The sequence below is a fragment of the Gobio gobio genome (assembly GCF_949357685.1).
Source record: "Gobio gobio genome assembly, chromosome: 12".
NCBI classification, from domain to species: domain Eukaryota; kingdom Metazoa; phylum Chordata; class Actinopteri; order Cypriniformes; family Gobionidae; genus Gobio; species Gobio gobio.
In genome coordinates this window covers 39,421,192-39,444,776 of record NC_137105.1, presented here as the reverse complement: position 1 = coordinate 39,444,776, position 23,585 = coordinate 39,421,192, and the positions used below count along the sequence as shown (strand labels likewise).

Below are 23,585 nucleotides of genomic sequence, written 5' to 3'. Positions count from 1 at the left end.
CGAAGCGTACCAGTATCGAGTGCTTCCCTTTGGCCTAGCCCTCTCCCCACGCACGTTCACGAAGTGCATGGATGCAGCTCTGGCTCCAATGAGACTTCAGGGCATCCGTGTGCTGAATTATATCGACGACTGGCTCATACTGGCCCAGTCGTACGAGGTGGCGGTTCGGCATCGAGATGTCGTTCTGAACCACATGAAATGCTTGGGGCTGAGACTCAACACGAAAAAGAGCGTGTTGACGCCGTCCCAGAGGACTACGTTCCTCGGGGTCGTGTGGGACTCGACAACGATGCGGGCACGATTGTCTCCCGCGCGAGTCGAGACCATACAGGCGATGGTCTCAGGAATAAGGCTAGGCCACAACATCACTGTGAAGCACTTTCAGAGAGTGCTGGGTCACATGGCAGCAGCGTCCAACATAATACCTTTTGGCCTGCTATACATGAGACCCATCCAGTGGTGGTTGAAAACCAAGGGGTTTTCCCCCAGAGGGAATCCTTTCCGTATGATCAGGGTAACGCGCAAATGCTCTCGTTCCCTAGCCATATGGAAGAAACCTTGGTTTCTGTCCCAAGGGCCAGTGTTGGGAGCGTCTTGTTGCCGGAAATCCGTTTCAACAGACGCCTCCCTCACTGGCTGGGGCGCGGTCATGGACGGCCGCTTTGCGAGGGGCCCATGGGAGAGCCGTCATTCCTCCTGGCATATAAATTGCCTGGAGATGATGGCGGTATACAAAGCTCTCAGGAGCTTTCTCCCGCACCTCCGAGGCCAGCACGTCCTGGTACGGACAGACAATACGTCTGTCGTAGCGTACCTCAACCGCCAGGGAGGACTGAGGTCGCGCTTTCTGTACAAGACAGCACGCCAAGTCCTCCTGTGGACCCAGGGGAAACTGTTGTCCATCAGGGCAATGTATGTCCCGGGGGTCCAAAATCAGGGAGCAGACATCCTGTCGAGGCAGGGGCTGAGGCCCGGGGAGTGGCGACTCCACCCAGAGGTGGTGGAGGCCATATGCAAGAGGTTCGGCCCAGTGGAAGTGGATCTGTTTGCGTCTCGAGAGACGTCCCACTGTCCACTGTGGTTTTCCCTCACGCATCCAGCTCCGCTGGGGCTGGATGCCATGGTGCAGACGTGGCCGAGGCTGCGTCTGTACGCATTTCCCCCGATTGCTCTGCTCCCGGGAGTCCTGGAAAGGGTCCGTCGACAGGGGGTCAGTCTACTTCTGGTAGCACCCCGTTGGCCGACTCGAGTTTGGTTCTCGGATATCATAGCTCTGCTAGCAGGTCAGCCGTGGGAGATTCCTCTGAGGAGGGATCTCCTATCTCAGGCGGCGGGTACGATATTTTACCCCCGCCCGGAGATTTGGAACCTGTGGGTCTGGCCCCTGAGGGGACCAGGTTCATAGAGGCTGGCCTATCGGCAGACGTGATAGAGACCTTACTCAGCTCCAGGGCTCCGTCTACGAGGAGACTGTACAGCCTCAAGTGGAATGTATTTTCCACTTGGTGCAGAGAACGTGAGGTGGACCCAGTTAACTGCCCAGTGGCTTCAGTGCTGGAGTTCCTCCAAGATCGTTTCTCTGCAGGGCTTACCCCGTCCACACTCAAGGTGTACGTGGCTGCCATTGCGGCTTTCCACACTCCTTTGGGTGATGGGCCTCTGGGTAGGCACCAGCTGGTTGTACAATTCCTCCGTGGGGCTCGGAGGATGAGGCCTGCGGCTCGGTCCAGAGTTCCAACCTGGGACCTGGCAGTGGTTCTCGAAGGATTGGCTGAGGCCCCCTTCGAACCATTGGAGTCGGCTGGACCGAAGGATCTGACCCTTAAGGTGGCTTTTCTCCTTGCCATTACCTCTCTCAGGAGAGTGGGAGATCTCCAGGCCTTGGCGGTAACGCCAACCTGCCTGGAGTTTGCCCCGGGAGGAGTAAAGGCCATCTTACACCCTAGGCCGGGCTACGTGCCTAAGGTGCCATCAAGGGTGGTCAGGTCATTGGTCCTGCAGGCATTTCATCCTCCGCCTCATGTGACGGCGGAAGAAGGGAGGCTTCACCTACTCTGCCCGGTTAGGGCTCTAAGAGTTTATCTGGCGAAGTCTGCACAGTGGAGGAGATCACAACAACTGTTGGTGTGTTTTGGCTCACCTAAGAAGGGATTGCCTGCGTCTACTCAGACAATCAGTAATTGGATTGTCCAGGCGATTACCATGGCCTATCAGGTGCGCAGTTTGCCTTCACCTGTGGCTGTGAGGGCTCATTCCACCAGAGGCATGGCCTCTTCGGTGGCCCTTCTTTCTGGGGTCCCCTTGCAGGATATCTGCGAGGCGGCCGGGTGGGCTACCCCACACACTTTTATCAGGTTTTACAGCCTGGATCTCCCTACGACGCCTGGTGCGAGGGTGCTCCAGTCCTAGCTGTGCCCGGTCTCCGGCTTCACACTAGGGCAGGCGCTACCCTTCGGTGTGGCCTAGTGGGTACTCGTTCCCCAAAGCGTCGTCCCGATGCAGTGCGAGTTCCCTCGAAAGGGAACTGCTCGGGTTATGTATATAACCCTTGTTCCCTGAGAAGGGGAACGAGCACTGCATCCCGACGCCACACCTTGGCGCGCCTGGAGCGCATGCTTCAGAGCAATTACTACCGCCATTACGCTCCAGCAACCCTTTTATACTTCCGGGTATGCCGTCACGATGACGTCATCACGCACGCCAATCGGATTGGCCTAGTTGGCATTCTGGTTTCAGATTCGCTGATGCTAAGGGAGCATCCCCAAAGCGTCGTCCCGATGCAGTGCTCGTTCCCCTTCTCAGGGAACAAGGGTTATATACATAACCCGAGCAGTTTTCTTGTTTGCAGCACACAGGTCTGCAACACCTGGAGAAACTTAACAACAATCCTGATTCTCCCAACCTTGCTACTAACTTTGCTTTAACCCTAACAGATACTCAGTTCTTGACACATTGTTTAAACCTACCACCCATCCTGAGCTAATAATTCCTGATGACTAATAATAACATGATTGGCTAAAGAAATTGTTTCTGGAACTGATATGAACACTAATGGATCACTCTCTCCAGGTTTATTAGACCTCCTTGGTTATGGGTAACTGCAAGGGCATGGGGATGATGGAGACAGCGCCGAAGCCTGAGGGGACAGTAGTCCAAGACAGATGTTAAGTACACTCATGAGTACATTGGTCATTTGGGTCTCACATTCCTTTAGCTAAACCTGAAAGCTAAGCTTCAAATGAGTAGCACCTCTGCAATTAGCCAAAACCTAGACAGGCGAAGCATTATTGAGAGGTTGCGAACACCAAGGGTTTGGAGTAGAGGTTAAGGCTCAAGCCTGGTAACTGGAAGGTTTCTGGTTTGATTCCCATTAGTGATGTGTCGTTCATTTTGAACGAATCTTTTATATGACTCGAGAACAACGGGTTGTCTCAGAGAGCGATTCGTTCTTTTTGTGTTGACTGCGCATGCGCAACATCCCAAATGCTCTGTACAGGAAACAGAATTTCTGTTTCTCTTGAGTCTTCGGGTTTGAGTCATTCACTCATCAAGTGCCAGCCCCATAGGCAAGGCTATATATGCAGTCACCGGAAACAGAAAAGAATAGTTCATCTCTCGAGTCTTAGGGTTTGAGTAATTCACTCATCAAGTGCCAGCCCCATAGGCAAGGCTATATATGCAGTCACCGGAAACAGAAAAGAATAGTTAATCTCTCGAGTCTTCGGGTTTGAGTCATTCACTCATCAAGTGCCAGCCCCATAGGCAAGGCTATGCAGTCACCGGAAACAGAAAAGATTAGTTAATCTCTCGTTCAACGACTCGAACGAGAAGACTCGATAGGTGAACTATTTTTTTCTGTTTCCAGTGACTGCATAGCCTTGCATATGGGGCTGGGACTTGATGAACAAATGACTCAAACCTGAAGACTCGAGAGATGAATTAATCAATTCTGTTTCCGGACGCATGTAGATCACATATGAGGCTGTCACGGCCCAGATCAGACATGATGACGGAACTAACGGCTCATACCCAAGACACGAGAGGTGAACTAAACTTTTCAGGGAACAGACGTGTTTAAATGTGAAGTGACAAAGGAAAGAACGATTTGGATCGGGAGGTGAGGTGAACTAACAGACTGCATACATAGCCTGAAGACCCAGCTTAAGCAATGAATTCATCTTTTTTATTTTCTCAAACTTTTCTCAAAGTTTGGCCATGGCTGCATAAGCTTATAGTTCATTTTTTTATTCCAAAAGTACTAAATGTGTTGAAAAATGTAGCATGTAACATTTTAATTAGATTCTGCTGAAATGAACGAAATGACTTGGAAAAAGATTTGTTAATTTTGCTGGACGAGATTCAAAGATCTGAGTCGGTAAAATGATCTGAACTTTCCACTACTAATTCCCATTAGAAGAGACCCATGAGTCATCCCAATTGTGCCCTTGAACAAGACACTTAACCCCAAGTTGCTCCAGAGGGACTGTCCCTGTAATAAGTTGCACTGTTTTATGGCCACAGAACGTGACAGTAATGGAAATAAATTCCACTGCTCCTTGTTGTGCAGAAATAAATAAAAAAATCAATTTGATTCATTCTTCCTAAATGATACCCTTGTGGCTCAGAGAGCCATTTAATTTAAATAAAAGGAACATAAAACATGAAATAGGAAAACTAAAGTGTCCCCTAACATTCCCTTGTCAGGCCCCAGGGAAGTTGAGATCAAGAAGTCACCAGAGTGCATGTGACTGCAAGACCTCGTCCTAACCTGGACAACACCATTCTCTGCACTCACCAGTCATCACATATATCCCCCATGGACCCTTTATTTTAATGTTTTATGGTTATTTTATTTATAAGAAAACACCTTTCTGAGGCCTCATACTGCATCCAGGGTTTATTTTTCAGTCCACCACAGCTCTCTAAAAATCCTTAAACTTCACAGCTCTCCAGTTCCCACAATATTTTACCAATGAATTTCCATGATTTCAGCCGCTTATGATTACTTGGCAAGGATTTTTAAAGTTGGCAACTTGGCATGAATGGAAATTGCGGCCAATTTAACTTCCATACTTTGACATGTGTCCGAGTGAAAGAGATTATCAAATAAGAATTATTATTTTTTTGATTGGTTATTGATTGGATTGGGAGCATTGCATATCGGAATTGAGACAGATATGAATGCAACTGGCTTTACTACAATGTGGCCTTGCGAACGTCAACAGAGAAGTTACATGTCATTAACATTTATTAAGAAAATAAACAGTTCATTTTGATTTCTTGCCAGCTTTAAAACCATGTTACTGCACTCACACACAACTATTTTGGTTCACTCAATTTCTAGCTGATTAAATATTTTTGGAGCAGATAATATTTCACAATAGAAATTTCAATTGGCTTTCCAAGGATTAATAATACGACTTAAATGTTTATTACATTAGCAGTGTTTTATGTTACTTCAAAGGGTTTCCTGTAAAACGAAACTAAAATGGTGTATTTAGAGACCATGTGGGTATGGGAAGCTTTTACATTTGGGTAGGCCAAATCCAAGTGGAAATGGTCCCAGAGAAATGTAATGTAAATAAGTTACTTTGTGTAAAACAAATGCAAAAGTCCAGAAACTAGACATTCTAAGCTTTCAAATGGTACCACATATGAAGTCAGAGCTCCTCCACAGACTTTTTAAATTTAAAGTATATACTTGATGATGTCATTCCGGACCCTTATCAGGGCCCTTGGTTTAAGAGGTTAAATAATAACTTTCCAGGCCAACAAATTATACATTTAAATTTCCAGGTTTTCAATGATGTGGGACCTCTGTAGATTTTCTAATGTGAAATATGACAAAAGTTAAATTATCATGCAGAAAAACAACAAGATTCGTATCACGCCATACATCTCTCCCACATGCCTCATCCTTCTATCCATCACTCCATCCCTATCCTCCTGCTCCCCCCCCCCTGCATCACTCCATCCCTGTCCTCCGACAAGCCCAGACTGGGGAGACACTCAGATTGGTGTGAAATCGATATTTAATGGGACCGTGCGTGTATGTGTGTGTAGGATTGATGTTGTGGGTCTCAGAGGATTTTAGAGGCTAAGCGTATGTCAGGGGAGATATTTATTGTGCATGTGCGCGCGTACGTCGTTAAGCTCAGATTGGTGTGAAATTGTGGTTTAATGGACAGGAAATGGTGTGTGTTATTTTTGGAGCAGACCTCTCTCATCGCCTCAGAAACTAATGAGCCACAGTCTCTCCAGGAGACCAAATGCACACACACCAACAGCGATCGGTTACACACCTCAAAACTACACACTCATTTATCATTTACAAACACAGATCCCCCATCCCCCCATCCATCTCTGACATATAAATACCAACCAAAAAAATTTGTAACAGTGTCAGTCTGTGAAGACGCATTCAATTTCTTATTCACAAACATGCATTCTGTTGCACATTTGCAACTCACTCAGCATTATTCCACAGTCCTGTGTTAAAGGAACACTCCACTTTTTTATAAATAGGCTCATTTTCCAACTCCCCTAGAGTTAAACAGTTGAGTTTTACCGTTTTCGAATCCATTCAGCCGATCTCCGGGTCTGGCGGTAGCACTTTTAGCATAGCTTAGCATAGATCATTGAATCTGATTAGAAAGTTAGCAGCTCGCTCAAAAAAAAGGACCAAAGAGTTTCGATATTTTCCCTATTTAAAACTTAGTACATCGTGTACTAAGACCGACGGAAATGAAAAGTTGTGATTTCCTAGGCCAATGTGTCTAGGAACTGTACACTCATTCCCGCGTAATAATCAAGGAACTTTGCTGCTGTACTTTGGGTGCAGCAGGTGCAATGATATTACACAGCACCGTGACAACCTGCTTGCACATGGAGTGTGCTGGGGACTATTTTCAGGTGCTGCGTAATATCATTGCGCCTGCTGCAATGATGTATGCTAAGCTATGCTCAAAGTGCTGCCACCAGACCCAGAGATAGGCTGAATGGATTCGAAAATGGTAAAACTCAACTGTTTAACTCAAGGGGAGTTGGAAAATGAGCCTATTTTCAAAAAAAGTGGAGTGTTCCTTTAACATTTAAGGGTGAATTTGTATACACAGGTAATCAGAACACACTAGTTAGACCAGGAGGTGTAAAACAAAATGCTGCTTGGTTGTACAAGTAATGACAATAAGAGACAGAGACAGAGACAGAGAGACAGAGAGACAGAGAGACAGAGAGACAGAGAGAGAGAGAGAGAGAGAGAGAGAGAGAGAGAGAGAGAGAGAGAGAGAGAGAGATTTCCAGCTGGAAATCATGGAATCTGGCATTGGACTAGACAGAATCAAGGTGACCCAATGCCACAGGGTGCATGCGCTCTAACAGACACGCAAACACACACAGACTCACTCAAACTCGCATATTGACAAACAAAATAAAACAGAACGAAACCTTGTTCTGCAACATACTGTACGCATTCCAATGCCAGAAAGAGCTTTATTTAAATTTTAATTTACTCTTTTTTTATTTTACACTGATATATTACAATAGTAATATTACTTTATTTGGTAGTTTTATTTAGTAATAATAATCATTTAAAATTAAATCCTCATCAGGATCAAATTAAATATTCTAATTTATTTTATTATAACCATAATAAAATATTATTATTATTATTATAGACTTGATCAGAGGCGTAGCAATATTTTCAAAAGTGTTGGGGATGGATGTGGTTTGTTTGTTAACAATAAAAACGATGAATACAATGACAGAAGGGTACAAAAGGTATAACATACAAGATATATAATAAATATATTATACATACCTCATTTTTTTTAACCACGGTGTTTGGTTGGGTTCTGATGGCTAGTCACATCAGTTTTTTGCTATTCTATTCTTAGGTGACGGGAACAGAAAGAGGTTAAGGAGAAAAAAAAATGCTAATTTTTTATTTTACTTAAAAGACTTGAAAAACCTTACTTAAACTTAAATCTTTACTTAAAAAAACCCTGTACACATTCCTAGTGTATAGTATAATATAAAATAAATATATATAAAGATTTACACTGGCAGCTCAGAGCTGTACAGCAGCATTTAAGTATGAAATTTAATGAATAAATGTAAAAATAAAACACTACATAGACTTCACTATAAAATAAATTGATTCTTATTAAAGCAACTGTATTAATGTTTTTCAGTCAAGAACAGAGAGTGCTTTTCTATGTCTTTTGTAGTTTTATTAACATTAAAGTCCCCATAGTAGGAAATAATATGGAAGTCAATGGCTACCATCAGCTGTCTCTGTTCAACAGAAGAAATTAATACAGGTTTGGAACAATATTAGAGTGAGTAAATAATGACATAATTTTAGAGGTGAACTGTCCCTTTAAGGACAGCGTTTTCACTAGGCTGCGCTGCTGTCAATTTAAGACGTGCATCTAATATACAGACACGCACCGATTTTACTTTCACTTTAGACATAACCGACTGTGTTTATGTTAACCTTGTGTGTATTTGACAGTATTAGCGCAGTAAGACTACTTAGTCCAGTAATCACGTGTTTGACAGGCGTTTAGTGCGCGCGCTCTGCGCGTTAAAATGGTGCATTAGCACGCGAATAACCGGCAAGGCTTTAAAACGCATGCAAATAATGAACTTTCGTGACTGTGAATAACTATAGTGTTCTGTGAGTATAACTCTCTGACACCAGCAGTGCAAGCGTGTCTAGCACTGTGTATAGTGATTGGATATTTGCTCATATCAGCGCATAGACTCACAGGCACACTGCAAAAAAAACACAAAAAAAAACAACGCAATTCACAAGCGCGTATTGAACCGTGAATGCCGTACCAAACGGTTTAATATTATAATGAGAATTGTGGCATCCCTAAAGCGTTTGTGCAAAACTGCAGAAAAAGTGTGGGTGTTGAACCCTCTCACCGGGAAAAGTCTGGGTGTTAAAACACCCACATCCCCCACGGGTGCGACGCCCAATCATACATTTAATTGACCAAATTGTGCAGGCCTACAAACAAATACAGCAAACCTAGAGCTTTAAAAAAAAAAATCACTTTTTAAATTGCAAATCACATTTTTTTATCTGAAGAATCGTAATCATAATCAATCATCATGTGCCCTTGAACACTTTATTTTATGGTCATTTAATTTAAAATAATTTAAAATTGACTGGTCTCTAGTCCTACAGAGTTCTCACAACATTTGACCAATGAATCTTCATGATTCAGCCAGTTATTTCTTGATTATTCCATATTTTACAGCGGATCATAATCAAAAATGTACTCATGATAGGACTTTCCATAAGTTTTCACGACTATCAACTTCCATGACTTTTCCATGACTGGAAATTACAAGGTTTTTTCCAGGTTTTCCATGACTGTGGGAACACCGTAAATGATCTACCTAGAAGTTATTCAACTAGAACAAATCTACTAAGAACCTCCACCAAAAACACAACTTTCACAAAATTCTGACACAAAGGCCAAGCACAGACATTTTGTCTTATTTAATTTCGGACAGATTTTGCTGTAAATCTTCATAGTTGAGCACACAAGCCATAGGGAAACCAATCACAAAAAGGCATGAACCAATCTCAGCGCCTGTTCATGTGCTCTCAATTAAAGTGCTAAATGCAGTGGGCATGAACGGATGGGTCATGCCTTCTTTCTCCTTAAATGGCCTCGCTCTCGTGGCGTTCCAGGGCGGGAGGCAGTGTGGCGCCACAAGGACCCTCAAAGTGATATCTGTTGGTGAGAAACACATCTCAAATAAACCACACGCAGGTGTTCAATTTGTCTGGTGAAATCTATGGTTCAGTGTTTGCTCAGATGTGACAGTGAAAGACGTCACTTAGAGTCCGTGCGCATGTGGAGGCTTGTGCGCAAGAGCAGCTATGCCTTTTTCTTCTTAAATGGGCTGACAGAGAGGCATCTCTATGTGTATTTGTATGTCTTACTTAAAACGCTTAGTAGCAGGTGTGCTTTCCATATTGAATTCAGCTACAGGCACTCCTCTACCCGCCACCTGAGGAGCGAACATGGCCGCTGGGTAAACTATGGAGGAGGTGCCCACCTGGAGACAGGAAAACAATGTGACGCACACAGAATACAGTTGGAGGTGACAAATTCTTTACGTAAAGCTGTCAAAACACACAAATCGGTGTGCGGAACTGATTGTGTAGTAAATGTTTTAGGTAGACACTTATGCTCTGTTCTAAAACCTAGTGAGCTGCCTTGTAGCCTAAATAGGCAGCTACCTTCTTAGGCGGCATTCTATCACAGCATCTCGCAAACAGAAGTGGGCAATATACTGGTTAAAACAATAAACCAAGAGAGAGTGATATGTTAACCAGTATACATTTTGAGAATCATTTCAATTGAGGTTATGCCAGTGTTACCTGCGATTCACAAATGACTCATTTGAGCAGCTTCATTAAATGAATCATTTTCACTCATGTTACTGGTTTGAATCCTTCCAGCATTGTCCATTTTGAAATTAAACTTTTTTTGAAAATAGAATTCCAACTCCCCTAGAGTTACACAGTTGAGTTTTACCGTTTTCGAATCCATTCAGCCGATCTCCGGGTCTGACGGTAGCACTTTTAGCATAGCTTAGCATAGATCATTGAATCTGATTAGACCGTTAGCATCGAAAAATGACCAAAGAGTTTCGATATTTTTTTACTTCTGTAGTTACATTGTGTACGAAGACCGATGGAAAATGAAAAGTTGTGATTTTCTAGGCCGATGTGGCTAGGAACTATACTCTCATTCCTGCGTAATAATCAAGGAACTTTGCTGGCGTACCATGGGTGCAGCAGGCGCAATGATATTATGCAGCGCCTGAAAATAGGCTAACTTCCGTCAACATAACCAACGTGACAACCTGCTTGGAGCATGCTGGGGACTATTTTCAGGCGCTGCGTAATATCATTGCGCCTTCTGCACCCATGGTACGGCAGCAAAGTTCCTTGATTATATTAGGCCTAGAAAATCGCAGCTTTTCATTTTCCATCGGTCTTAATACTAGGGATGCACCGAATCCAGGATTCAGTTTCGGATTCGGACGAATATTTTACAGTTTTTTTTTTAATTTCCACCAAACCGGACCCTAGGCTTGCATGACGTACGTAGGTCGAACGTAATGACGCCACCATTGATTATGGGAATGTGTTTACTAAGTGGACCGTGCGAATACAGGCTGTGAGAAAGTGAAAATGGAACTCGTGAACAGAAAACGTGTTTGGCAGTACTTTCAGTCAAAAGAAGGCGATTCAAGTCGAGCTACATGTTCAATTTGCAATGCCGATTTGTTTCGTGGTGGCAAGGACCGTTAAAACATTTGCGTGTGAAACATTCGAAAGAATACGAGTTGTGCATGAAGGAATCTACAGACAGCAGCCAAAAACAACTTCAGGTACGGCAAAGGAAGGACAGTCATCCTGGCATATGTTGCTTATTCTAAATTAAAATTAAATTAAAAATACACTGCTGTGGACGTTGTTAACTTCATTCATGTGTTTACTGTGATAATGGACTGAGGATGGGAGTAGGATTTGGTATTCGGTTTTGGATTCGGCAGAATCTTAACCAGTGGATTCGGTATTCGGCCGAACCCCAAAAATCTGGATTCGATGCATCCCTACTTAAAGCTGATGCTCTAACGGTTTACAAACAGAACTGCATGTGTCTCGCGGAAGAACATTGCAACCGGATCTACTTCTCTCTGTTTATGTCTATGGCGAGTCACGCAGGGACGGTTGAACATTCTCATTATATAATTTTTGTAAATCTTGAACACAAAAAAGTTACTGACAGCAGCTTTAATACACAATGTAACTACAGAAGAGTCAAGTTTTAAATAGGAAAACTATTGAAACTCTTTGGAATTTTTTGAACGAGATGCAAACGGTCTAATCAGATTCAATGATCTACGCTAAGCTATGCTAAAAGTTCTACCGCCAGACCCGGAGAGCGGCTGAATGGATTCGAAAACGGTAAAACTCAACTGTTTAACTTTACGGGAGTTGGAAAATAAGCCTATTCCTTTAAGCAATTTTTGCATACTGAAGGCACATGAAACTTTACTTAATGTAATTTCTGACTATAACTGATCGCACTAATTGCAGTAGAGTCTGATGTTAGCCCGTTGCTGAGCTAACAACTAAATATTTCAGTAAGCTAAAAATGCTAATTTTGGATTTCTTCAAAATAAGGTTTTATAGAAGGCAGAATAATGTTGAAGCTTAAAGTCCCTGTAAAGTCAAAATTAAATACGTGTTCTGAGTTTGTCACACTGCATTAATGGTGAAAAACTGTTTAACGGTCTAACTCCACAATTCAGTACTACACAGTTCACAGTCTTTTACACGTGTTTCAGCAATACATTTCTCACATTTATAATGTGTTAAGAAACAAATCTCAGACACAGTCACATTCTGACACAGTCTTGATGCTCAAAAACGCTTTCTAGGTATGCAGCTGAGCTCACTAGGTAGGTTTTATGCATTCATGTATGATCACTCACCACTAAACAGAGATCACACTTTTCCAGCTCCTGCTCCACAGCGGTAAGAATATCTGAATCTAAAGTCTCTCCGAACCAAACCACATGAGGCCTCAGCAAGCCGTTACAGTCCCTCCTTTCACACCTAAAACACAAAGTACAAAACTAACTAACATCTTTGAATGTGAAGCGTTAGACACATGGATATCTGCTGCCCACTGTTGGAGAAAAGGTGTTACTATTCCGAAAATCTTGATTACATGATTTCTATAGCAGGGGGGACAATAAACATAACATTTCTCAAGAGCAATTTTTGAAATAAAACAGCCAAAATCATACTTGTAAGGATATGTGTACCACAAAAAAACATGTTGTACTTATTTGGCGTTTTGGTGCACTGAAAAATTATCTGATGTCCGTTTTTCTTTTCTCGTCATTTTATCTGACCAACAACAACACAAAGCGATAGTTGTTTAAATATGAGTAAGGTTCACCACACAGTCATATTATAATTATTAAATTATATTGCGTCCTCAACATAGTATTTTTTACTATGATATTCAGATATTCAACTGCAGCAAGCCCTCTGATCTGCCACGTATTATCATATTGAGCAAAACCCAACACAGATATGACAGAGCGGCCATGCGTATATACTTTTAAGTTTAGAATTAGCACCAATTCGGGGGCGGGTTGCTTGAATTTTGGATTCATTAGTCATTGAAAAACACAGCAAGAAAACAGTACAATGACACACTCCTTTAAATAGGTGCTTTTACATTTAGCTTAGAAACCAAAGCTTCCACGATTTACGCCCCTGTTCTATAGTGATCTTTATGTCTTTTTTTAATTTACCCCTGAAGTCTGTAATGTTTGTTGAGGTTTCTTGCACCAAAACCTAATTTCGTATTGCAGATACGTATTACAGATACTACCCTCCCTACATCTCTCTCTACATTTAACAGCCTTACAGTATGTTTACAGAGAGCAAACTGCTGCTGGTCTGCATTCCAGCAGCATCGGATTAGATTTGTTGTGGCACAAGACATGATTCATGATTAGTAGGCAGGAGCGGGCGATGTTCCTAGGAGTTTTTAGTGGAAGCAATCTAAGAGTTAATAATGCCAAATGCACTACACAATTTTTTTTTTCAGAATAATATTGTGTAATATTATTACAACTTAAAAATTGCTGTGGTTTTTTTTATAATTGTATTTTTATTTACACTGAAATATTACAATAGTAATATTACTTTGTTTGGTAGTTTTATTTAGTAATAATAATAATAATTTTAAAATTCTATTTTATTTAACATAATACAATATTATTTTTATTTATTATAATAAAGAAAAATATTTGTAAAATGTATTCCTGAGGGCAAAGCTGAATTTTCAGCATAAATATGCTGATTTGGTGCCCAAGAAACATTTCTTATGATTATAATTAATGTTTAAAACAGTTGCTTAGTGTTTTTGTGAAAACCATTATGCAGTTTTTCAGGATTCCTTGATTAATCAAAAAAGCTTTTTTGTTGTTGTAACTTTTGATCAATTTAATTTGTCCTTGCTGGATAAAAGTATTAATTTCTTTCAAAACCCCAAACTAACTAGCAGTGTAATTCTGAACAAACCCATGCAGAAGGTTTTGCAGACTTCCACACAACTGTGTATATTAAACATCTACACAAAATATTTCCCCAAATAGCTACATTTTACAAGGTGCCACAATTTCTGACTTATCATCACGCTCTACTGATTTGCATTTAAAGGTAGGGTAAGCATTTTTTTATCAACAGTTTTTGTTATACTGGTATAAACTCTCTTCACTTCCTGATAGCGATTAATAATAGAAGTGGTATAAATATTAAAACGTACATACACTGATCAGGCATAACAGGTTGACAGGTGAAGTGAATAACACCGAGTATCTCTTCATCACAGCACCTGTTAGTGTGTGGGATATGTTAGGCAGCAAGTGACATTTTTTCCCTCAAAGTTGATGTGTTAGAAGCAGGAAAAATGGGCAAGCGTAAGGATTTGAGCGAGTTTGACAAGAGCCAAATTGTGATGGCTAGACGACTGGGGACTGTTCCCGGTCTGCAGTGGTCAGTATCTATCGAAAGTGGTCCAAGGAAGGAACAGTGGTGAACCGGCGACAGGGTCATGGGCGGCCAACGCTCATTGATGTATACTCACAAACACACTCACAAACCTGGGTAGGTGCTCAACTGGTATTCTGGCATCCTTGGCATTTGGGTCAGGCTCCCTGAGGATTGAAAAAAAAAGAAAGACAATAATAAGCATATATGGAGAGTGCAGTCTCTTGTGGTTTAAATATTTGATAAAAGAATGGTGATGTGTTTGCATGAGCTTGTACCCTTTCCCCTCCAGAGCAGGACAGATTGGACTCTTGTGGTTGGCTTTGACTTCTCCACAGCTCATGCAGCGAGTTTTAAATAGACTACCTAGAGAGAGATAGACAAAAGAGAGAGAGTTCGGTTGAAGAGAAGGATTGATTTTATGGAAAGAAAGATGGGATAGGGACCCACCAATTAGATGACCAATCATTTTCAGTTCTGTTAAACAAATTTTAGCCAATAATACATGTACTATAACGGTGCCATGATCCAGTCCTGGTTTAAGTAGCCGTTGTCTCACCGTGGATCTCATAGACGTGTTTGGAACCAGCACGATGGTGCAGTTCATCGATGTTCTGAGTGATGATCACAACAGAGCGCCCCTGCTGGCTGAGACGGGACTCACACTCCGCTATAGCCAGGTGTGCTGGGTTCGGCATCTTACTGCGCATTACCTGCATATAATGTTATTGGCATGCAACTTTTATTTCATGATAATTATTAGCGATTTAATTGCAGCTCCAGTGTGTAAATATCTACAGGTTACTTAAAGGTACACTATGTAACTTTTCCGTCCACTAGAGGTTGCCTATTCAAAACAAAGGCGTAGCTTGATGACACCAAGTTTGAGCGCAGAATCTTGGGACATGTTGTCTTGGGACATGGATGTGATTATTAACGTTAATGTACGGAGTGTTGTGGGAGGTGAACAAGGCCGCTGGAGCGATTGTTAATAAAATGAACGCAACACACGCCTTGTGAGCAGCGGGACTTTTATTATGCCACAGTCGCCGGCGCCATTTCCGCTTTTCCAGTCATGAGTATGAGGTAACGCAGCTCTGTTTATCATATTAGATACATTTGAGTGTTGAAAATTATGTTATGACGTTACTCTGTGCGTTCACTCGGCGGCTGCTATAACGCTTGTTGCAGTAAGAGTAAAGCGTTTCTGCAAAATAAAACCGGAAACCGAGGGTAATGCAGATATGACGCAATTGACAGGAGACTCCCTCACACGTCCCGGTTCCTTGGTTAAAAGAGCAATTTCTAAAGATTTACTTAATTCAACTGAACAAAATATATAACACTGGCCTTGTGGTTTTTGGGATATTTTACTGAAAACTTTTACATAGTGCACCTTTAATTACATGTCATGTTGAAAGTATTATATATAAGAAAAAAGTTACTTTATTATAATATAATCAATTAATTAATGTGTATTAATATTTAACCTTACACAAAAAAAGTTACACGGATGATGTTTCACTGGTATTGGTACCTACAACTGAATTTAATTGTGGTGTACACTAATAAAGCAAAAAATGCAAGCATGCAAATCATAACTGATCTACTATTCTAGTAGTAACTCCACCCCCATGTGGATGCTGTTTTAATTTCATGGTCAGAAACAAACACTACCATTCCTGGATCTTTGAGATTCCTCGCTGCAATTCTAAGCATGCAAAACATGCATAAAGGAAAACAAAAAAAAGTCTCATTTAACCCTAATCCTTCCCTCGCACTTTGTAACAAATCCTTCCTTCTCAGGTCAAAATGGCCCAAAGCCCTAAAATTATACTTTGTCCAGAAAGCTTATTTCATTTAATTTTGATAATATTTTTAATGCAATTTTTTGAGGAGATTTTGTGTTATATTTTATTTTATTTACCTTTAAATTACTAGATTTTTACAAATAAATAATGGAGCACATTCATCACATTCTTTCAACTTGAATTCAAAATTACTCAATTTCATGCGTAATCTTTTAAAAAAAAGCTCAAAATACCTACATTGGGTGTCTTTGTCGAACCTCTTGTGGAAAAATAATAATATAACATAATTTTTCATGACTCTTGCCACTAGATGGCATATAGCTCTATATGGAGCAAGCCTGCAGCACTCTAAAACTGAAGTGTATTGGTCCCAGTATCATAACCCCCGCCCCTCCGTGTATTCTAATGGAAGCAAGACAAACAAAAAAATCAAATTAATTAATTTTTTCCCAAAGTTTGTTTCTGTAATTTTTAGTTAGTTATTTGATGCTATAAAACGGGGGGTGTGACGTCATGATTGACAGCTGAGATTGACGGCTTCTCTGAGTGAAGTTGTCACTGAGGCACCAACTGACTTTTTGGGGGATTTTCGGGAGGAGATTAGAGCTTTAGCTTTAATTTCTACATTTCCATAAGTGTAGGCGGGCAATTGATATCGCGGCTCTACTTCCGGCTCTCTACTGCGCAGACTCAGTCCCAAATCTGCGCAAGATGTCAGCGCCATATTCGGACCTCCGGAGGCTTCAATTTTCTTCATCGGAAGAGAATGAAGTTGTGTCGTCCATGTTTTTTTTACAGTCTATGATATGAAGCAAATGAGCTGTTCCGCTGGGTCCTTAAGGGAGTTCTTCAGAATGCATTCAGATACACATGTAGACATTATACAATAATTTCTTGGTAAAGTTTTAGCATTTTTAGTTTGAATTTTGAGAATGTTTAGGCTTTTCTATGTGCATTAAAGCATTCCTCGCAGTCCATTCATTCCTATGGGGGTCAAATTGACCCGCTAGGGAAGGATTTGTTACGTTTTTTAAATTTCAACCACAAAACTCCAGTCAATTCTTTTTTTGTGTATTTGTGGCTCAAGTGCGACAAAAGTCATAGGGTCTTGGACTACTCCAATTGAACACTCAATTTTAAAATGACCCGAGGGAAAGATGAGGGTTAAGAATGAACCTAATTCAAATATTTATATTTTACCACATTATCAAATGTATGAATGCTACAGTGAATTGATAACTGAAAGGGAAAAAATGGCATTATGATATTGGTAGCCATTTAGTCAGTAATGTGTCTGACCCACCTCACGCCTGTAATGGTAAAATTCCCATACTAAAGAAGGATCTCGAGAGAAAGCTTGAGGGGTTGCCAAATCCTGAAAGACAAAGAGAGGTGAAAGATCAAGAGATGGTCCTTTTAAAGCAATACCAAAAAAAGTTACATATTCCACAAATAAATGTGTATTATTATTATTATTATTATTATTATTAATGTTTACTTGCGTACATGTGTTGAAAGTTTACAGTCATTATTTACAATGTAACATGTAAACTTTATAGTTTTACAGCCCCATTTGTATATAATTCTGAAACATAAATTGAAGAAAAGTTATGCAGTTGAATATACAACTTTACTACTGCAACTTTTCCATTACTTTTCAAAGTCTCACACAGATTCAAGAAGAAGAAGAAGAAGTCAAGTCAAGAAGACTGAACCAATCTCTTCATTAAGAAGTGCGTACTTTAGGCTTATTTATGTTGTGAAATAGAGCTTGGTTACTCATTGTACTTGCACTGTTACTCAAGCCTCAGGCACATATATTGTACAGATTATAATGATTTTTTTGTGGGGTTTTTTTTTTGGAAAATGTCTTTTTAGAGCCTTCAAAGTTAATGTGTGCCCTTAGATTAATAAAATATGTTAAGTTAATTATTTTTTACATTTACTAAATTCATTCTGATTCTGATATTTTGCTTATATATATATTTTTTTTAAAAATATTTTTAAAAACTTATAATAATTTTAAAAAATATATATATTTTAAAATATTCAACAAATATGTTTTTCAGATATATCTTTTTTTTAAATGTAGTATAATGATTGTTATTTCATTTTGTAAACAATTTTTACATTTAGTTATCTAAATATTATTACATTTAATATTTTCCTCACATAGTATAAATTACATTTTTACATATAAAAAATATACTTGGTATACTTGGTAAAAGTCATATATTGTAAGTAGGAGGTTAAAATAGCTTGCTGTTAAAGAAACTATTTTAACCTTCTTTTGTATATTGTCTATAGATGCACATTGCAAACATCGTGTGTGTGAGGAATGTGTGGGAGGTTCAGGTAATCCAAATGTTATGGGAACAACATGTCCCCACAAAGACGGCAATATCTGAAATCCTTGTCGTTGTTGTGACATTTTTTGATCCCCATGAGGAAAACAGAAAATGTTTCGAAACTTAAAACGCATTTTTTTGTTCCGTTTGCGTTTGTATTGTTTTACTACTTACACATTTATTTTAAGTATATCTTGTTATATTATTTACAATACTCAGCATGTTTTTTAGGGGGGGGACAGCCCTCAGATTGGGGGGGTCCTGTCCCCCCCGTCCCCCCCGCGATTTACGCCCCTGGAGGGGCGGGATAAATGGTTGTCTTTCAAATTCCCTCTGCACGCAATAGAGTGCCGAAGTAATGACGTCACTTTGTAGGCCAAAACGCAGAAGTGAGTTAGCATTTTAGCCCTACCGGTTCCCTCGCCCTAAAGTCTATGGGTTTTTTGAATGGGTTTTTGCTAAATCGCCTGAAATAAGGTCTGTGGTTAACAAAGCTTCTAAATATTTTCACGTTTTGATCTATGACATAAAACACATTAGTTAAAACCTGCTTGTGATTTTTTAAAACTTTATTGTGTCTTAAAAACGATGGTTGCTAACAAGTTGCTAAAAGGGACTACATCCTTTGGCGGGGACTTTAGACGTCATCGTGACAAACAGGCAATCTCTCACTAGCCCGCGTTTCAGCCTAGAACTGAAGAACTTATGTGGCGTGAATAAATCGCGCTATTCGCGCAAAGTTGGATGCTTGAACATTTGGAGTTTACTCTCTTCACATGTTCGTCTCGTTGAGAAATGGCTGACACGGGCTGTGTTTACACGTCTTTTTGTGTTAAAATCTACTGTTAATGTGTGACAAAACGTAGTTTTAAGACTTTTTCAGTCGATAATGTAGTTGTTTAAAGCTCAAATCTGTGGTTTATTTATAAGAAGAGTGCCTATTTAAACATTTTATCTGGTGTTTTCGGAGTTGTGAGCTCCAGTGAGTCAGCGGCGGTCAGCGCTTGTTTAGCCAGCGAGAGTTGACTTTCCTCGGCTAGTCCTTCTGACGTCTGCCGCTGGCTCTGATGTCTCTGTGGCGTCTCCAGCTATAATTAGTCTTGTGGAGATTTAACGGCCCATATTTGCTCTCATGGATCTATAATTTGTTCCCTGGCAAATCGTTTAGGCTGAGTGCAAAGTGAAGTTTCATTACTTGTTTATGTTTAGGCTATAACTGTACGTTACCGTTGTAAGTTAGCCGACTAGCACTGACTTTGAATGTTTGACTGAATTGTTTGCTTTATTTCATGTGTAGCTTATTATACGTTTTGTATTATTGATCATACATAAACTTGCGGTTGTGTTTCATGTCATTTAATGTTATCACAGTGATAATCATATTGTCTGAAAAAACATTAACAAAAGATAAATCTCAGAGAGGCACGCATAAACAAAATTAGTTTCTAACATTTTTGGAAAAAACGAATGGGCAATATTTCTCATGAAAAAGTGGATAAGTGTTCATACACAGCGCAGATCATAATGAGCGAGCGTGCTTTTAAATAAAGTTTGTGAAGCTTGATGATGACGTTGATCCGCGACCATGGTGCGCTACAACCAACCAGAGCGCTATCAGTGGTGACAACAATCACAAGCGGGTTGTGTCTGAGATGTGTTTCCCCACTAGCGGAGCTAGTTGATAGATTAAACTTTTGCCGTATCCGGTCGGCAAAACTCAGAACACATCTTCCATTTTTTAAGAATGACTTCAGTGCTGTTCTTTGTTTTTTTCTCAAAGAAAAGCTTAACTCAAGTCTTTCAGAGTCGCGGCCAAAGCCGATTCGAAATCCTGTTTCCTAGCAGCAACTGCTTTATGTTAAGCCCGCCCAACGACTCTATCCATGATGTGATTGGCCTGACTAGAGTTTGGTTTTTCAAGCTCCCAAGCCAACGGAGAGTTGCTAGACGACCCTGGCTGCAAATTACATTTGCTGCCGCTAGGGTGCGTCTAAATTTCTAGGCTAGCGATTGGTAGGTTTAGTTTCATTATATCTATGCAAAGTCCCCATAAAACATGGAAACCCAACTTGTGTGTGTGTGTGTGTGTTACCTGTGCCTGCCATTTCCTCCAGTAGCCCCCCTGCCCTCTAAAGGTTGGTACGCCACTCTCTGCACTCACTCCAGCCCCCGTAATGATAGCAATGTTCTTCGCTTTAGCAAAGTCCTTACGAAATTGTGTTAAATCTGCAAATAAATACACAGTTAGTTCACAGGCATTAACACAACATCCCCAAAAATCTCCACTTAAAAGTGCTAGTGTCCTACTTGAGCTTGGTCTGGCCATCTTTGGAGATGTCCAGTTCGGTCTGACTGCCGCACACAGATGAGAGGTCAAACCCCTACACGCCAACTGCCGCACAATCATTGAGGGTTAAAAGTCACGCTGCACAGCTAGAAAATCAAAAAAGTATACCTATAAAATAACCCAAAATGCAATGTACTCACCAGTTGACATAAACTGAATCAGAGAATGAGATTTCAGAACTTCCTCTTTCTGCAAGTAGCTGTTCATTTACTAGAAAAGGAGGCGTGTCCTAAAACTAGTTTTACAGGTTGGGTAATTCTGGAATGATATCCTTCTTCCATTCATATTCTCACAAAGTGAAAAAATGCTATTACGGCCCAAAATAAAAGGTTTGGTTTAAAGAAATTATGACAGAAACATAACTATATATACAGTTGCATGAAAAAGTTTGTGAACCCCTTGCAGAATCTGTGAAAATGTGAATTATTTTCGATATTATTTTAGATAGATTAAGAGTGATCATACAAAATGCGTTTTTTTTTTTTTTTTTTAGTACTGTCCAGAAGATATTTAGATAACACTCCAAATAACCTAATATAAATATTGTTTTCTTTTATATTGAATTTTAATTTCCATCATTTTATTTTTATGTAATGAAACCATCCTTTAGGTGAAGTATATTTTATTTGAAACAACAACAAACATCTGTAAGTATTGATTTAATTCTGATTACATAAACCCAAAGATATTACTTTTGAAATTTTGATAATATCAAAATTAACTTAAATTTGACCCTCCAATGTAAGCTAGGAACGATGTTCTTTGTGTTCTTGCCAATAAGTTAATAATGAATTATAAAAAATGTTTTTTTTAATATATAAAGTTATAGTCAATAATTCAGTGCCTGAGCTTGACCTGAGCATATTTTTGAATATGATATACTTCTTTAACATGCATACTTCCCTAATAACACAACACAAGCATATTAATTTTTAAAGTTACAGTTATCACATAACAGGACTGAGTGACCCTCATGCATAAGACTCATGGCTATGGAAGCCCATTTCCACCATATAAGAAAACAAAACCTGCTTTGTTAAATCATGATTATGAGATCAAAATTATGACATATGAGATGAAAAGCAATAATGTCATAAAGTCATACTTATGACATACTTATTAAACACACTTATGAAATTATGACATATACTAAGTCATAATTATGACATAACTTTTTATCTCAATTGACTTTTTAATATCATAATTATGACTTAGTAGGTATGTCAAATATGAGTCAGTACTACAATGTCATAATTATGAGAGTATGACATAATGTGCATAAGAAAAGCAAATGTTTGCCTTTTTTGTCTCATAATTAGATTTAACAAAGCATTTAACATAGCAATCACTATGGGACACACATCAACAACAAAGCAGCAGAATGTGTGTGTGCAATACTTGCTAATGCTTTGCTACATAAACGTACACACACAGCTCTCGTCTTACAGAATGAAAGAAGGCTTGACAGTTACCTGCGTATGTTGCGCTGCCTTCTGTCACACAAATTGTGTAGAAGTGGAGCAGAAGATGAGACCTGTATCCACTCAGTTTCTGTCATGGGTCAGTGAAAGACGGGTGCGCTGCCATCGGCTTTGAGACAAAGCTGCACGCACAACACGGACCATGACCACAGCAAATGTTACTATAACTTTCACATTAGATCACCCTAAGGGGTGTGTGGTGGTGGCTCAAACTGCTCAGTCGCCCAATGAGTCACGTTCAAATCCGTGAATTTGTTTTAGTTATTAACGATACATCTACACTATGAAATATTAATGTTTAAACAAATTAATTTCAATGATTGTTATCTGACAAAAACAAAAAGAAAAATCCGCCTACAATTATTTCTATAAAATTACTTTAGAAACGCCATACCAGTCATTACATTGGACTGTGATTGGTCCATCCTGACCATCGCGGAGAAAAGTAACTGCTACCACGAGTCGCTGTTTCAGCTGCGGTCTGGACACACTGGGAAACTAATAGCCAATTGATATTACAAAGTGGAGATTTAAAATATGAAAATTATTTTTTGTACATATTGTACTTGACCAATAATAGAAAACGTCTGGGCTGCAACACCCCGCCCATTTAATTCATTCATTTTTTTTATTTTTTTTAGAAGAACTCACCGGTAGTGACGACAGCAGCCTATGGTTATGATGAGGGCGGCCTCTAGTGTGGAGTAGAGATTACTGTATGTGCAAAAAACGTGTGCAGCGGACATTGTTGTTGTTTAAATTAACATTTTAAAAACAACTTTTCTATTTTAATTGAAGAAATGTATAAGATGATCCATGTATTTATTAAGATTAGAAAACATTGCTCTTATAATGGTAAAAATGCCCCTGGACATTAATTTAAAGGGACAAAGATAGTCCTGTAATGGGAAAGTCATAATTGGAATGAATGTGTGTTATTGATCAGAAAGTGCTCCTAAATTTTTGACTGTGCTCCTAATTTTT

At 39.9% G+C, this 23,585-nt stretch overlaps 1 protein-coding gene across 4 annotated transcripts; it reads right to left on the bottom strand.

Moving 5' to 3' along the window:
• Window positions 1-9,502: 9,502 nt before the first annotated feature.
• Window positions 9,503-23,290, bottom strand: sirt5 (sirtuin 5). 4 transcript variants are annotated; one of them, XM_079831221.1, is made up of 10 exons: window positions 22,593-23,290; window positions 21,081-21,206; window positions 20,866-20,999; window positions 17,729-17,800; window positions 15,174-15,327; window positions 14,893-14,980; window positions 14,728-14,781; window positions 12,538-12,661; window positions 9,968-10,083; window positions 9,503-9,755 (listed from the first exon to the last, which is right to left on the bottom strand). In XM_079831221.1, exons 2-10 carry the CDS (start codon window positions 21,178-21,180, stop codon window positions 9,683-9,685), a joined length of 915 nt encoding a protein of 304 aa, XP_079687347.1. In that variant the 5' UTR covers window positions 21,181-21,206; window positions 22,593-23,290; the 3' UTR covers window positions 9,503-9,682. The 4 variants fall into 4 exon arrangements, with proteins under 4 accessions (XP_079687347.1, XP_079687348.1, XP_079687349.1 ...); XM_079831222.1 differs by having other exon boundaries at window positions 21,081-21,165; window positions 22,593-22,991; XM_079831223.1 differs by having other exon boundaries at window positions 21,081-21,228; window positions 22,593-22,827.
• Window positions 23,291-23,585: the final 295 nt, after the last annotated feature.

Coding starts and splice junctions, on each gene's coding strand:
- sirt5 (XM_079831221.1), bottom strand. CDS start 21,180: ATGATTGTGCGGCAGTTGGCGTGTAGGGGTTTGACCTCTCATCTGTGT. Junction 14,981..15,173: donor ACACGTCTATGAGATCCACG/GTGAGACAACGG, acceptor ATCTCTCTCTAG/GTAGTCTATTTAAAACTCGC. Junction 10,084..12,537: donor AGTGTGATCTCTGTTTAGTG/GTGAGTGATCAT, acceptor TCCTGTCTCCAG/GTGGGCACCTCCTCCATAGT.